Genomic DNA, 13,190 nt, shown 5'->3' on the forward strand with positions numbered 1-13,190 from the left:
GACTGGGGTGCTTGGGGGTTGGTCAGCAATCACTGGTCAGCTTCTCCAAAGACATCATTCTGTTTGCGCTTCATGTTCTCGAAGTCGAAGGCGGACCCGGCCATGCGCTTGTAGATGTCTTTGATGTCGTTGCAGGTTGTCTCGAAGTGTGTGGTGGCATCGTAGGAGCAGGAACAGAACACCTGCGAACAGCAGAGCCCGGGGTCGGGACAAGTTGGGCAGAGCCTCTGGGCACATGACCAGAAGCCACAGCCAGGACACACCGCTTACCTGGCTCTCGGAACCATCGTCAATGGGCTCAAACAAGTCACTGATGGCCACGAACCTGAAAGGGCAGAGGGTCACGAAGGCGCCGGCCCCCGGTCAGGTTCCCCGCTCCCCTCCCTACCAAGCCGCCCACCCAGCAACTGCCCGGCGCCTCACTTCTGGTCAATGGGCTCCAGCAGCTCGAGGGCTGGCTCCACCTCCTTCTCGGGTTCCGAGGTCTCCACTGTGGTGCTGGCGATGGCGATGTACTTGCCCTGCGCGGCCACGTTGTGTGCATAGGAGATCATGCATACGTAGATGTCTGCTCAAGGGAACTGTGCATTAGGGCCGCTGTCCTCCCCGTCATCTGATCCCCAGAGCCCCGAGCCAAGGACAGCAGACCCCGGAGCTGACGGGGACAGGCAGAAGCACCCGAGAAGATAGGAGGACACCACGGGAGGCTCACGAACCTGACTTCCGATTGAGCTGGTTCTGGGGGATGATGATCTGGCAGGAGTTGGCGTCGTTGGTGTTCTTGATAGGGTGGCTGAGGATACAGATGATCCGGATGACCTGGCCGGCTTTCCGCACGCGGTCCGGGATGTAGCTGGGGTCGCAGATCAGCTGCTTGCAGCGCGCGATCTGGGAAAGCACCAAGATCGTGCCGTGGCCAGTGTAGGCCCTCCCTGCTCAGCGCCCTCCTGGCCCCGTGGCAAGGCTCACCTCTCCCTCCGACTTCACGCCCACCACTTTGCCGTTCTCCATGATGATGTCATCCACAGGCTTGTTCAGCATGTACGTCCCCCCGTAGATGGCACTCAACCTGGCGGGGGTAGACTGTGATGCCGAAGGCCTCGCTCAGGGCCCCCGCCCCAGCACGGTCCCATCGCAGCCCTGGGGAAGCCATGAGGGGAGCTGCCCGGACACGGCTGGACCAGTTACTCCGGCAGTCTCTGGTCGCCGAGGCTATCCCCTCACCTTGCAAAGCCCTGAGGCAGCTCGCCAAGGCCATAGAGCGGGTACAAATACGGGCTCTTGCCATACCGGGCCAGCGACTCGCTGTACAGCTTGATGCGGTTGATGGTTTCAAGACAGGGCTGGTCCAGGTACCTGGGGGAGCAGCACCCCCAACTCACATCCATGCCGCCTCCCAGTTACCCTACCCCCCCCCCACCCGCATGGCCTTGGGGAAACCTGGGCCGAGTGAGGACAGAGACAGAGAAACGGCCCAGTACAGGACAGGTGCAGGGCAGACAGGAGTGGGAAGGGCAGGGTGCCCGCTGGGCAAGGGACCATCCACATGGCAGTGTTCCCTAACTCATCCGTGCGGTAGAGCGCCAGGGCGTGGCCAGTGAAGTCAATGACATCCTGGCCCAGGTCGAACTTCCGGTAAACATCGCGCATGCTGGTGTTCTGGGGGTCGACACCCTCGAAGGTCTTGGGGTCATTTTCATCAAAGTTTGCCACGAACACCAGGAACTTGCGGAAGCGTCTCTTCTCGAACATGCCCATCAGATCTGTGGAGGGGTGTGGAACGCTTTGCGCCGCTGCCACCACCTCCCCTCCCCTCCCCATCCAGTCCCAGCCCCGGTCCTGGACTCCGGTCCTCGTCCCATGGAAGGCTGCGGGAGCTCCTCCCACCGTACCCCCTCTGGAGGAGGAGGAGGTGCAGCCCCAGAGGGCAGCCAGGGAGAGGGGCCTGGTTCAACTCACTGGACGCCAAAGCTTCGGTTTCGGTGGACGGCACTTTGTAAATCTTGCCCCCCTTGTAGACGAAGCTCCCCTCCACCACCTTGAAGTCCAGGTAGCGGGTCACCTCCGTGTACAGCAGCATCTTCACCAGTTGCCCTGTGGGGGCAGGGCCAAGGCAGCCCAGTTAGGCCACTCAGTTGGCCAGCTTCCGCCGTGCCTCTGCTAGGGCCCCAGCCCTGTTCTAGCGCCTCTACTGCCCCATCACCCCCCAGTGCCCCCTTCGTCTCCCTCACCATTGGCCATGAGGAACTTGGGGATCAGGTCCACGTTCCAGTCTCGACCCCGGCCCATGGCCTCAGGGGGGCCCTCCAGCAACTGAAAGCGCTTATACAACTGCAAGCGGGCAGGAAAGAAAGAGGCACCTCGAGTCCCGCCCTCCTGGAGCGGCCCAGTGCAGCGGTTGGGGGGGCCTCACCTCTTCCAGGGGTGTGATGGAGGAGCTCTCGCCCCCATAGTACGGGTTCCGGTCCATATGCAACACCTTCTTGCCATTCACTGACATGATCCCCGACAGGATGCATTCCTGGAGGAGGCGACACGCACCGTTACCCGCACAGGGTGCCGAGCCAAGGCCCCGTCGGCCTCAAGCTGGGGTGCTGGTGGTGTCTGGGCAGTGTTGAGGAGGAAACGGGCAGGCTCGGGGAGATGATGTCCAGCAGATGCAGGGCCAGCCGTCTGGTGACTAACATACCAAGATAGCATCTACCTACGCAGAGCGCCGCAGGCGAGACCCAGCCCTGGCCAGACAGCGGAGGGCACCCCCCCCCCCCCCCCACGGGAAGCGCAGCACAGAAGTGGAGCGCGCCGCGCCGGAGATGGCAGGCCGCGCCCTGGGATGCTCTTCCCTCAAAGGGCAGGAGCCCCCATGCGTTCTCATCAGCAAGAGGGGCTTCTGGGAGCACCCGAGGGAGCGGAGTCTCGGGGGAGCACTCCGGGGGATGAGGAGGGGCAGGGAAGATAAACACTCTGCACAGTCCCTGTCAACAGCCAAGGACAAAGGATGCAGATATTCCTCAGCCTGTGGTCTCCCTGGGCAACCAGGGTGGGGTAGCGGGAACGTGGTCACTGCCCCCACTGCGGCGCCTTCTAGAACCTTCTCGGGGTTCTCCTGGCCCCCCAAAGGCCCAGACGAGGGCCCACCCTGGCAAAGCCCCCGACCCTGCCCCTTCCATCGCATCCCAACGGGGTTTAGCTTAAAATGGGAGGGGATGCTGGGCGGGCGGGCGCGGGGCGCGGGCCGGGGGGCGGGGTCACGGGTACGGGGTGGGGGCATCGCAACGGGTGCGGGCGCGATTTCCAGCCCCGCAGGTGCGCGGCTGGAGGGGGGAGGGGCCGGGGTCGAGGGAAGCGAGGGGGCGGCCGGGAACCGAGCCGCGGCTCGGAGACGGGCCCGGGGCTGGGGCGAGGGCCGCGGGTCGCGGGCAGAGGCGGAGGGGTGGGCACCCGGCAGTCCTCTGGAGACGCGGCCGCGGGCGGCGAGGCAGGCTGCGGGCCCGCGGGCGCAGGGCACGGGGGCCCGCGGCGCACTTACGGTGAGGCCGGTGCCCAGCACGATCACGTCGTACTCCTCGTCCATGGTCAGGCCGGCTGCAGCGCGCCCGACTCCTCCTCCTGCTTCCCCACGGCCGCCCGCCGCCGCACTGGCCAAAGATGGCGGCGCGCCGCCCGCCCCCTCCGCCGCGTCAAAGAGTCCCGGCCCCGCCCCGCAGCCGGCAGCGGCGGCGGCAGCAGTGCGGCGCCACGGGCACGGCCGGCGGCGGGTGGCGGTGCTGCGGCTCGGCCGGATCCCTGCGCGGGAGCCGCGCGCGCCCCGCCCCGCCCGCCCCGTCCCCAGGCTCGCGCGGCCCCGCGGGCCGGGGGCGCGCCGCTGCGGCAGCCGGGGGCGGCCCCCCGCGGGCCCGGAGCCGGCCATTGTCGGCGTCGCGGCCCCCCGGCGCCCGAGGGCTGAGTGACCGAGACCCACGCACGGCGACCCGTCTTCATTTTATTAGGAAGCAATCCAGCGCGCGCCCCGGGCCCCCGCCCCGCCCCGCCCGGCCGGCAGGAACATGCCAGAAAGCCAGCCGTCCTCCCCAGCCCACCTGCCCCGCTCGAACCCTCCCGGGCCACAGAAAGGACCCCCGGCGTGCGGCTCATTGTTCGCCGCCCACGCGGGACCACTGCCCTATCCAGAGTCAGGCGCTGCAAGGGGCCCTTGGGGGCCCCGGGACGGGCATGGGCCACGGGAAAGCACGACACACAGCAAGGGGCGGCGAGCGCGAGCGCGCCGTGAGAATAAATAAGGGGCGGGGCGGGGCGGGAGGGGCTCGGAAATTCACGTCTGCCCCCCAGGAGCTGAGCCTGGGAGATCCACCTACTCTCTACACGGGATATGTACACCTTGATCTTTGGGGGGGCGAGGGGGGTCAAGGTCAGCCCTCAGCAGGTGGACCGGGGAATGACAGGCTGAGGGGCGCTGAAGTTCATGCGACGGTTGGAAGGGGGAGGGGCATGTGCTTGGAACGGGGAGAGCCGTGTGGTTCGGTGAGGGGGGGAGGAACCGATGATGGGACCCCAGCACGCCGGCTGCCTTCTGGGGCGCGGGCTCACACAATCTGGGTCAAGGAGATGCTGGGGCCCTTGTGGTCGTCGAAGCGGTCCATGGTCTTGAGGCTGAGGATCATGTGCAGGCCGTAGGTGAAGATGAAGAGCATGAACAGGGAGGTGAGCAAACCCATCCAGATGCCCGGGGAGAAGAAGCCAGCACAGTCGCTGGCGTAGGAGAACTCCCCGTTGCTCACGTTGAACGCCTGGATCTGGACACGGGCGGCGGTGAAAGACAGGGCTTGCGGTCATGCGCTCACGCTCTCGGGAAGGACGCTCCAGGGCCTTCCAGAGCCCAGAGGCGAGTGAGGCCGCGCCCCTGGGCTCCCTCCCGCCTGCTCCCCGCCCTCATACCTGGAAGTCCCAGAGATGGATCTGCCAGAGAGAAGGCTGCACGCGGGGCACCAGGAGGTCGCCGTTGCCACTCACGGTGCTGACGTACTCGCAGTGGAAGGAGTACGTGCTGGGCGCTGTGACCCGGGACGCGTTGAAGTAGACCACGGAGCCATTGCTGCGCACCTCAAGGCGCTCCATGGTGAACCAGCGCCGGGCCGAGACGGGGTAGAAGCGGTTGGTCAGGACGAATCTGTAGGGGCCCGGGGGTGTCAGGCAGCTGGAGAAGCCGGAGCCCTGCCACCACCACCCCAGCCCTGACTCACGTGAAAGTCACCGTGGAAGCGGAGAAGAGTTGGTCGTAAGTCAGAGAAAGCCTGCGGGGTGGAGCAGGGGGCGAGTGGTCAGGCCCCAGAGTCCCCAGGGGCTTTCAGTCTGGGGGGTCCCCCTCCAGCGCCCCACGCCTTCATCCACACCCGATGAGGGGGTCACTGAGGGCCATCCCAAGTCAGGAATCACATTCAGCTGCAGACTCTTTCTTGTTGCCCATGCGCCCTGGGCCCTGAACTTCCTTGCAGGGCTTGAGGTGAGACGGAGGGGAAAGAAGACCAGGGTCCGGGAACTGGCAGTTGCCCCGGGGTGTTTTGAGGGGAAGGCACTGGTACTCCAAGCCCAGAGAGGCAGGAGAGCCCCAGGGGCAGACCCCGAGCACCCTGCTTGGAAGTCCTCCAACACAGCCCATCCCATGGTCATGAGAATGGCCCCCCCGACCTGGCATCCGTGTCGTTCCAGAAGGAGCCGGACATGTTAAGATCCTTGATCCCAAAGGTGATGGTGGTCAGGTCCTCCCACTTGTCCTTGAACGCCACCGAGAAGTTTTGGGCCCAGAACAGGATCCGGGGATCAGTGTCATTGAAACTCACAGGGGGATATATCTTGACTGGCGTGGAGCGCTTCTGCAGCAGCTGGCGCCCTGGCCCCCCAGTCACCAGGGATATATCGCGGGTCACCTGCAGATAGCCGCCAAGCCCCAGTCAGCGCAGCTGAATTGTGTGCCCCGCCCATCACACTCAGCAGCTGGCCAGCTGGTCTCTCAGGCCCCCCAGCTGAGGGCCCAGGACACCAACCCTGGGCCGAAGAAAAGCCCCAGGCAGGGCTAGGCTCGGGACACCCCACCTCCGGGCAGGCTCACCAGACAGCCTGCGCCCACACCTCCCGGAGCCCTGGCCAAGGGGCACGTACCCGGGAAGGGCGGACCGCCGTGAGGGCTGCAGTGTATGGCACGTCCTCGGCCTGCAGTGTGCTCAGCACCTGCCCGATGACCTCATCTGAGGGTTGCAGGGAGCAGAGAAGCAGTTCAGGGCAGCCGGCTACAGCCTTGCTCACAGTGGGCTTTGTACCCCACTGTGGGCACCCAGGGAGCCGGCAAGGGCGAGGAGGTAAGGCACCAACGGCTGCACCTGCATCCTTGGGGGACCAGGAGGTGCCAGGCATGGAACCCAGGGCCCTTGCATGCAAAGCCTGCGCCTTAGCCCTCGGGGCCACCTCCCACAGCTGTCTTCTCTTGATAGTGCTCCATGGGGTCTTCTTGTGGAGAGGAGACACCGGACGGCCCCCTCCACGGCTCCCCCACGGTGGAAGCCCTCAGAGCCGCTCACACCACCGGGTGGTCCTTGCACCCCAGCTCCCCTCCACCGTGACCCACGTAGCAGCATCTTCCACCCTAATGCCAAGCCCCGTCTCCGCGGCATGGGAAGAGATCAGGAAGGGGCGCGATGCAGTGCAGGGAGAGGCGGGCCCGAGCACGGTGCTCAGAAGTGCTGTTTGGTCCCCTAAAGGCCAAACTGCGGGCTTTCCAGGGCCTGAGCAGAAACCTCCAACCCAGGGAGGTGTCCTGGCAGCGCGCGAGGGCCTGCCCTGAGAACAGGAGCCTCCTCGGGAGGATGGAGCTCAGGGCCAGCTGTCTGCGGCTGATGCCGGGGTAGGGCCAGCTAAGGCCCCTCACTTACCATTGCCAGTAAGGACTTCTCGAGGTGCCATCAGCCCCGAGCTGCGGAAGAGCCAGCATGTTAGCGCCCCTACAGGCACCCCGAGCCAGAGAAGGGACAGACCGCGGACTCTCTTCCCTCTGCTCCCCTGCTCTGCGCATCGGTCTGCACAGGGCCTGGCCCAGGGGTCCCCGCCCACACCCCCCATGCTGGCTTCATCTGCAGAGCCTCAATAGGCCTGGCTCAGAGCCGGAGTCCAGGGTGCCCGTGGAAGGGCTGGCATGCAGAGGAGAGCCATTGTGGCCGAAAGGCTGCAGGAGCCCAGAACCCGGACGTACCTGGCCGTGTAGGGCAGGCGGATGAGCAGCAAGGCCGGGAGGCTGGCGTTGAGCTTCAGTTCCCGCAGGGTGGCCAGGTCCACGTGCAGGGGGCTGGCCCCGAGCTTCTCCTGCAGGTAAGTGGTCAGGGTGCTCACGGCGTACCAGTCGACGGCAGGAAGCACCAGTGAGGAGGGCGCCAGGTCCAGGGCATTCTGGGGACGGGGAGGGAGGGGAGGGGGAGGCCAGTGAGCTGGGGTCCGGTGGGGCTGGGCCAGTCCCGCACACCCACACATCCCAGTACTGGTGCACTCGGTCAGCCTTCCCACACCTAGGCCGGCATCACGGCTCCCCGGAGGGAGGCTTCTTACCTCCAGATTGGAAAAGGCGCTGTCCTGCTTGTTTCCAAACACACCGCCATAGGCTGTGAAGTCCTCGATGCTCAGCTAGCAGGGAAGCAGGGAGTCAGCTCAGAGGATGGGCGCGGGCCAGTCAGGACCATGGTCAGGGCCACAGGCAGACTGCCCTGTGCATTCTGTGCATTGGCACTTTCCACCAGGCGATGCTCTTGTCTCTGCTTGGGGAACCCCATGCTGGCTGGCCTCTGGCTCCAGCTCCTCCCTGTACACTTTCAGGCTCAGCTAGACCTCATTTAGTCAGACCTGAGCAGCTCACAGGAGTGGGGGGTCACACTGGGGAGGAAGGCAGACTCCCTCCCAGCAGCCTCCTGGAGGGGCGGGCTGAGAAAGCAGGAAGCCTGCGGACAGGCCAGCTCCCTCGTGCTAGCCTCGGGACTACGAGTCAACTGAGGAACTGAGCAGGCAAGAGGGAAGTGCGGGGCCAGAAGCAGAAAAGGAGAATTGCCTGGCGGCCCCTTTGCCGAGGGGAGCCGCTGGGGAGGAGAGCTGGAGCCACCTAGACTGCCCTTGAATTCCTGCCCCACACCGATTCCTGGCTTGACTGGCTTCTCCCAGTTCAGCTAGATCCTTATCGGTGGCCAGCACTCCAGTGTTTAGTACACTCACTACTGCCTCCTCGCCCTCGGGGCAGTCACTTCGGCCACCTGAATGTGATGGCTCAAAGCTTCTAGCCACAGGAGCAGTAGCACAACGGGCAGGGAGCTTGCCTTGCACGCAGCTGACCCAGGTCCGATCCCCAGTCCCCCGAGTGATTCCTGAGTGCAGAGCCAGGAGTAAGCTCTGAGCACTGCTAAGTGTAACCCCCAAACAAACAAACAGAATTGCAAGCAACCTTTCCTGCCTCCCGGCCCCACGGCCCCTTCACTCTGGCCTTGTGCTCTGCCTGGAGTGCCCTCTGCCGAGATTCTTCTGGCTCCCTTCATCCCCACTGATTGAGGTCCCAGGCCCAGCCTTGCCCACTCCCAGGGATTTGAAACCCGGCATTTCTATTGCTACGCCCTTCCCCTGCTTCCTTCTACTCTGAAGACTGAGCTTAGGGCCGGTATCAAGGGCTCAGCCGCCTCCCTCAGGTGGTCTTAGGCTCCTTAACAAGAGACATCACAGACACCCAAAAGCGGACACATGAATGGATGTTATAGGGGGCTTCTAAGAACTGCTCCTTGGCGCAGGAGATACAACTTGGGGGGCTGAACAGATGTTTTACATGCAAGGGGCCCGGGTTCAATCCCCAGCATGACGTGGTACCCCAGCACTGCCAGAACAAACAGAAGAGTCGGCAGCAGCCCCTGAGCACTTTCTGTAAAAGGAAAACAATTGCTCCATGGAGCCTGAAATGTGGGGCAGTGTGAGAGACAGAAAGACAGACAGAGAGAGAATGACATCCAGGGAAAGGCAAAGCAGTCGGACCAGAACTAAATTCTTGTCCAACAGCCTTCTGTGCCCCTCCCAGAGGACCGTGGGCAGCTATGACTCCCAGTCCTGTGCACAGAGTAAGGAAGATCACGGGAGTAACCAGCCCGCGCAACACTCCAACCCACAATGCCTGATCCCCTTCTTCTGGACCCCTTGCTTGCTCAGGCACGGCAGAGACCAGGATGCGAGGGTAGAAGCAGTTGCTGCCTGTGCTCTGGGCACACTCTGGGCTGTTGGTGGGGCAGGGCCAGTGACTTCAGGCAGGAAGCAGTTGTGCAGTGTTGAAACCATGAACTTTGGGGATTGGAGAAATAGTACAGCAGGCAGGGCACTTGTCTTGTGTGTGGCTGAGGCAGATTTAATCCCTGGGACCCCAAATAATGATCACACAGACCCTACTAGGAGCAATCTATGAGCATAGAGCCAGTAATAAGCCCTGAGCATTGCTGGGTGTAGTGCAAAAGCGAAAAAAAAGGAAAGAAAATGTGAACTTTGCCTATCTTTGTAGCTTCACAAGCCCCAATTCTCTTGGAAAGAGAGACAAAATAATGACATTGGCTTAGCACAGTGCTACAAAACACTCAGTCAGTGATTGCGTTGTGATGTCGCTACTATAGTCATCACACTCAAAATCCCATTCATTTTGCCCCTCATTCATTCATTCACTCTGTGACCTTGGGCTCGTCACTTCTCCCGGTCCTCAGTCTTCTCTTCCTCCAATAGGGTAGACAATCCCCACCATGTAGTCACTCAGTTAAGAGCCAGGCACAGAGTAGGCGTCTGCCTTCTGATTCTTGGCTTCTCCCAACCCATGGGTGCCATTTCGGGGTCCTCACATCCCCAGTGAACCTTCCACGGGCCTTCCCAAGAGAGATGTCACACCTCCCTACCCTGGGCCAAGGTCACTGGAACTGGCCTTGGCGAAGGGGTCCCAGCATTCTGAGGGTCAGACCGGCCTGCCTGCTCTCGGGGGGCCCGGGACAAGAGGCTGCAGGGCGTCCGTACCTTGTCCTGCAGGAACAGCAGCACGTTGCGGGGCCCCAGCTCCAGGGCGGGGCCCAAGTAGTTGGAGAGCTGCATGTCGCTGGTGATGTGGCCCTCGTGAGCGTCGGCCGCAGGAGCCCACAAGTCCCTGGCAGGGGGCAGAGGCGCTGCTAAGCAGGCGGGCAGGGCTCGAGGTCGAAGCCGCGACCCCGTACCCGGGGGAGCGAATCCCGGAGCTCCCATCGGGCGACTCGCTACGGGCCGCCGGGCAAGCGACAGTCCCGCCTAGGGTCCGCTTCGCCCGGGAGTGGACGACAGCACCTCAACCCCCGGAGGCGCGCAGCGCTGCCTGCCCCAGCCCGCTCCGCCCTGCTCACCGGTCACTCGACCACAGCACCAGGGGCACCTGCTGCTCTGCCGCCGCCGTCGCCGCCGCCGCCACCAGCAGCAGCGGCAGCCACGGCATCTGCCAGGGCGGCGGGGCCCGCCTGGTCCCGGCCTGAGCCCAACCCGCCGCAGTAGCCGCCATCATCGCCGAGGTGTCCGCGGCCTCTGTCTGCCGCCGCCGCGGTTGATCAGGTGACCGTCGCCCCCACACGAGCCCCGCCCCGCGTCGTCATTGGTCCGGGTCGAAGACCGTTTACCTGGGCCACAGGTTATTGGGCTAGGAGAGTGCCACTCAAGCCGTTCCTTGCTCCCGGTTGGTCCTACGTGTCTCGGGCGCGCACGCTCTAAGCGAGAGGGCGGGGCCGAACTCGACGGGTTTAGCCCGGCCGCCCGCCCTCCCTCTCGCGCCCGCCGCCTCGGGCTGGAGCCTTGCGGGCTAGGTGGGGCGGAAGCCGGCCTCGCTCCACAGGTCTCTAACTTCCTTTCAGCTTAAAAGTGCAGTGACCACTTCTTCCTGCCGAGGGCCCACCGGGTCCAGGTGAGGTGGCCAGAGAGCCCAGGACGGCACCTGGAGGAGCCCCACACTTAGAGAGAGACATAAGGGAGGCACATCAGCGCGCGGAGGGGACCAGAGGTAGAAGCCTGGTTGCAAGGCCACCAGGACTAGCAGTGTCAGTGTCGGCAGGTAAGATGCGGCTGGGAAAGGGCAGCGGGAGACTGGGCCACAGCAGTGTCACCATTTGCAAGTGCAGAAGCAGGAAGAGAGCGGACCTTCCCGGAAGTCTTGCAGAGTAACAGCTAGTGTCAGAAGAGGAGAAACAATGCAGCCAACGAAGGGAAAGATTGTTGCCATTGTTTTGTTGCTCTTTGGGGGTCACGCTGGCTGTGCTCAGGTTAAGTCCTGGCTCTGCATTCCTATTAGTGCCCGGGGACCTAATGGGGTCCCGGGCATTGAACCCAGGTCAGCCTCGAGCAAGGCAAGCGCCCTACCGCTGTACTATCTCTCCAGCCCCCAAGACTGGCATCTTTTTCTCCATCATTTCCCATCATTAGAAACGTAAACATAATTTGATCATTGTATAATTGAAACCCAAGCACAACAATTTGTAAGTCTACAACTGTACCTCATGGTGTTTCACTAATAAATTTTTTTTAAAAAAGAAACAAACATAAAAGGGGGGACCGTGACCAAATATTGAACACAAACGATACGTTTGTACTCTATTGAGGAGGAAATGGAGTAAGTAATCTGCAATTTCATTTGATTTGCAAGTCTAAAGGTAAGTGAAGGTGCGGGGAGATGCCTCAAGGGACTGAAGGGCTTGTTTGCATGCAGCCGCCCCAGGTTTGATCCCTCACACTGCATGAGCCAGCTGCACTGGCTGCTGTGATGCCCCACACGCAGTGAAATACAATGGGCACCAACAAACACCTGTCTGAGGCTTCATTTTTAGGCATTCTTTATTGAACCCCTTCTTCAGGGGCCCTGAAGGTGGCTCAGTACTGGAGCACCTGGATCACAGGTGTAAGGCCCTGAAATCCATGCCTGGCACCCCAGAAAAAACACTTGAGGACCCCAAGTCATTGGGAATCATTGCAATGTTTCCATGTGACTGCATATACCTAGGAAAAGGTGGAAAATGTGGGTCAGTGAGATAGCACAGCGGGTAGGGCGTTTGTCTTGCACGAGACCCACCTGGGTCTGATCCTGTGCACTTCATATGGTCCCCCAAGCGTGCTTGGAGTGATCCCTGAGCGTAGAGTCAAGAGTAAGCCCTGAGTACCGCTGGATGTAGTTCCCAAACCAAAAAGAAAATCTTTTTAGATACATATAGACTTCATGTTATACTTCTGTTTCAAACGCATATGTAACTAGTTCTGCCTTAATACTGTATCACCAATACATGAAGCATACAATCAAAGGAAATGTCAAAGCCCCTTAACTTCACAAAACTCTGCCCAATTCTTGGCAAGAACCTGTGTCTGGCCGAGAACCCCTAAAGCAGCAAGGGTAGGCTAAGTCCGGGTGTCTGTGTTTTGAAACAGTCTCCGAGCTGAGGCTGAGCAGATGGAGTTGCGCTGTCCCTCCGCCTGTGAAGGGGATGCGGGACATTATCTACTCTGTCCATCATCAGTGCGTGCTCTAGTTCTCTTCTCGCCAGGCCAACCGCCAGGATCTGCGTGGACCCTTGAGCCGTGGATCGAAGGCCCCTTGCAGCCCCGCGAGACCCACTCCGTCTTCGCTGCAGAAACCCTCACGGCACTCCCATTGCCTTTTGTTCCCACAGTTCAGTTCTCCCCCAGCTTCCTCAGGCGGTGGAACTATTGTTGCCAACGGTCACCAGATTGGCTCTACCTCTGCCATGATGCAGCTGCCTGGAAGCTATGTAGAGCTCCATTCTCAGGGCAGCAGGTGCTGGCTTGTAGCACTTAAGAACTGCCTTGGAGCTTCTGGCATCCTACTCCCTATCATTCAGGGTTCCCCTTCCCTTTAACAGTATCCTCCAGGAGACAGAGTACAGGTAGGGTATTTTCCATGCAGGCAGCGAACCCAGCCCCAACCATTGCAGGAGTGATCCCTGAGTTGGTGGTGACTGAGGAGTATCCCCTGAGTATGACCCCAAAACAAAGAATTACCCTCCAGGGCTCAAGAGATAGGGGAGACCCTTGCACACTGCCAACCATGGTTCCATCTCTGGCACCCTTTATAGTTCCCCCAGTCTGGCCAGGAATAAGCCCTGAACACAGCTGAGTGTACCCCCAACAAC

At 61.9% G+C, this 13,190-nt stretch overlaps 2 protein-coding genes across 2 annotated transcripts; both read right to left on the minus strand.

Moving 5' to 3' along the window:
• GDI1 (GDP dissociation inhibitor 1) lies at positions 1 to 3,687 on the minus strand. The gene is made up of 11 exons (XM_056108717.1): positions 3,530 to 3,687; positions 2,414 to 2,521; positions 2,232 to 2,331; positions 1,960 to 2,094; positions 1,565 to 1,763; positions 1,225 to 1,356; positions 970 to 1,069; positions 717 to 888; positions 424 to 568; positions 271 to 325; positions 1 to 182 (listed from the first exon to the last, which is right to left on the minus strand). Exons 1-11 carry the CDS (start codon positions 3,572 to 3,574, stop codon positions 30 to 32), a joined length of 1,344 nt encoding a protein of 447 aa, XP_055964692.1. The 5' UTR covers positions 3,575 to 3,687; the 3' UTR covers positions 1 to 29.
• A 655-nt stretch (positions 3,688 to 4,342) lies between these two features.
• Positions 4,343 to 10,623, minus strand: ATP6AP1 (ATPase H+ transporting accessory protein 1). The gene is made up of 10 exons (XM_056108718.1): positions 10,413 to 10,623; positions 10,057 to 10,183; positions 7,591 to 7,665; positions 7,241 to 7,434; positions 6,924 to 6,964; positions 6,157 to 6,242; positions 5,686 to 5,924; positions 5,241 to 5,291; positions 4,936 to 5,167; positions 4,343 to 4,793 (listed from the first exon to the last, which is right to left on the minus strand). The coding sequence occupies exons 1-10, from the start codon at positions 10,565 to 10,567 to the stop codon at positions 4,584 to 4,586; spliced, it is 1,410 nt and encodes a 469-aa protein (XP_055964693.1). The 5' UTR covers positions 10,568 to 10,623; the 3' UTR covers positions 4,343 to 4,583.
• Between the last annotated feature and the right edge of the window lie 2,567 nt (positions 10,624 to 13,190).

This window comes from Sorex fumeus, unplaced genomic scaffold (assembly GCF_029834395.1).
Source record: "Sorex fumeus unplaced genomic scaffold, SorFum_2.1 ptg000232l, whole genome shotgun sequence".
Classification (NCBI taxonomy): Eukaryota; Metazoa; Chordata; class Mammalia; order Eulipotyphla; family Soricidae; genus Sorex; species Sorex fumeus.

Bases quoted from the DNA above. Each gene is read 5' to 3' on its own strand.
- GDI1 (XM_056108717.1), bottom strand. From the start codon at position 3,574: ATGGACGAGGAGTACGACGTGATCGTGCTGGGCACCGGCCTCACC. The intron at 1,764-1,959 runs GTGAGTTGAACC...ACCCCTCCACAG, and splicing joins AACCGAAGCTTTGGCGTCCA to ATCTGATGGGCATGTTCGAG. The intron at 326-423 runs GTGAGGCGCCGG...CTGCCCTTTCAG, and splicing joins CTGGAGCCCATTGACCAGAA to GTTCGTGGCCATCAGTGACT.
- ATP6AP1 (XM_056108718.1), bottom strand. From the start codon at position 10,567: ATGATGGCGGCTACTGCGGCGGGTTGGGCTCAGGCCGGGACCAGGCGG. The intron at 7,666-10,056 runs GTACGGACGCCC...CTTCCCTGCTAG, and splicing joins TGCTGTTCCTGCAGGACAAG to CTGAGCATCGAGGACTTCAC. The intron at 4,794-4,935 runs GTATGAGGGCGG...GCCCGTGTCCAG, and splicing joins TCCATCTCTGGGACTTCCAG to ATCCAGGCGTTCAACGTGAG.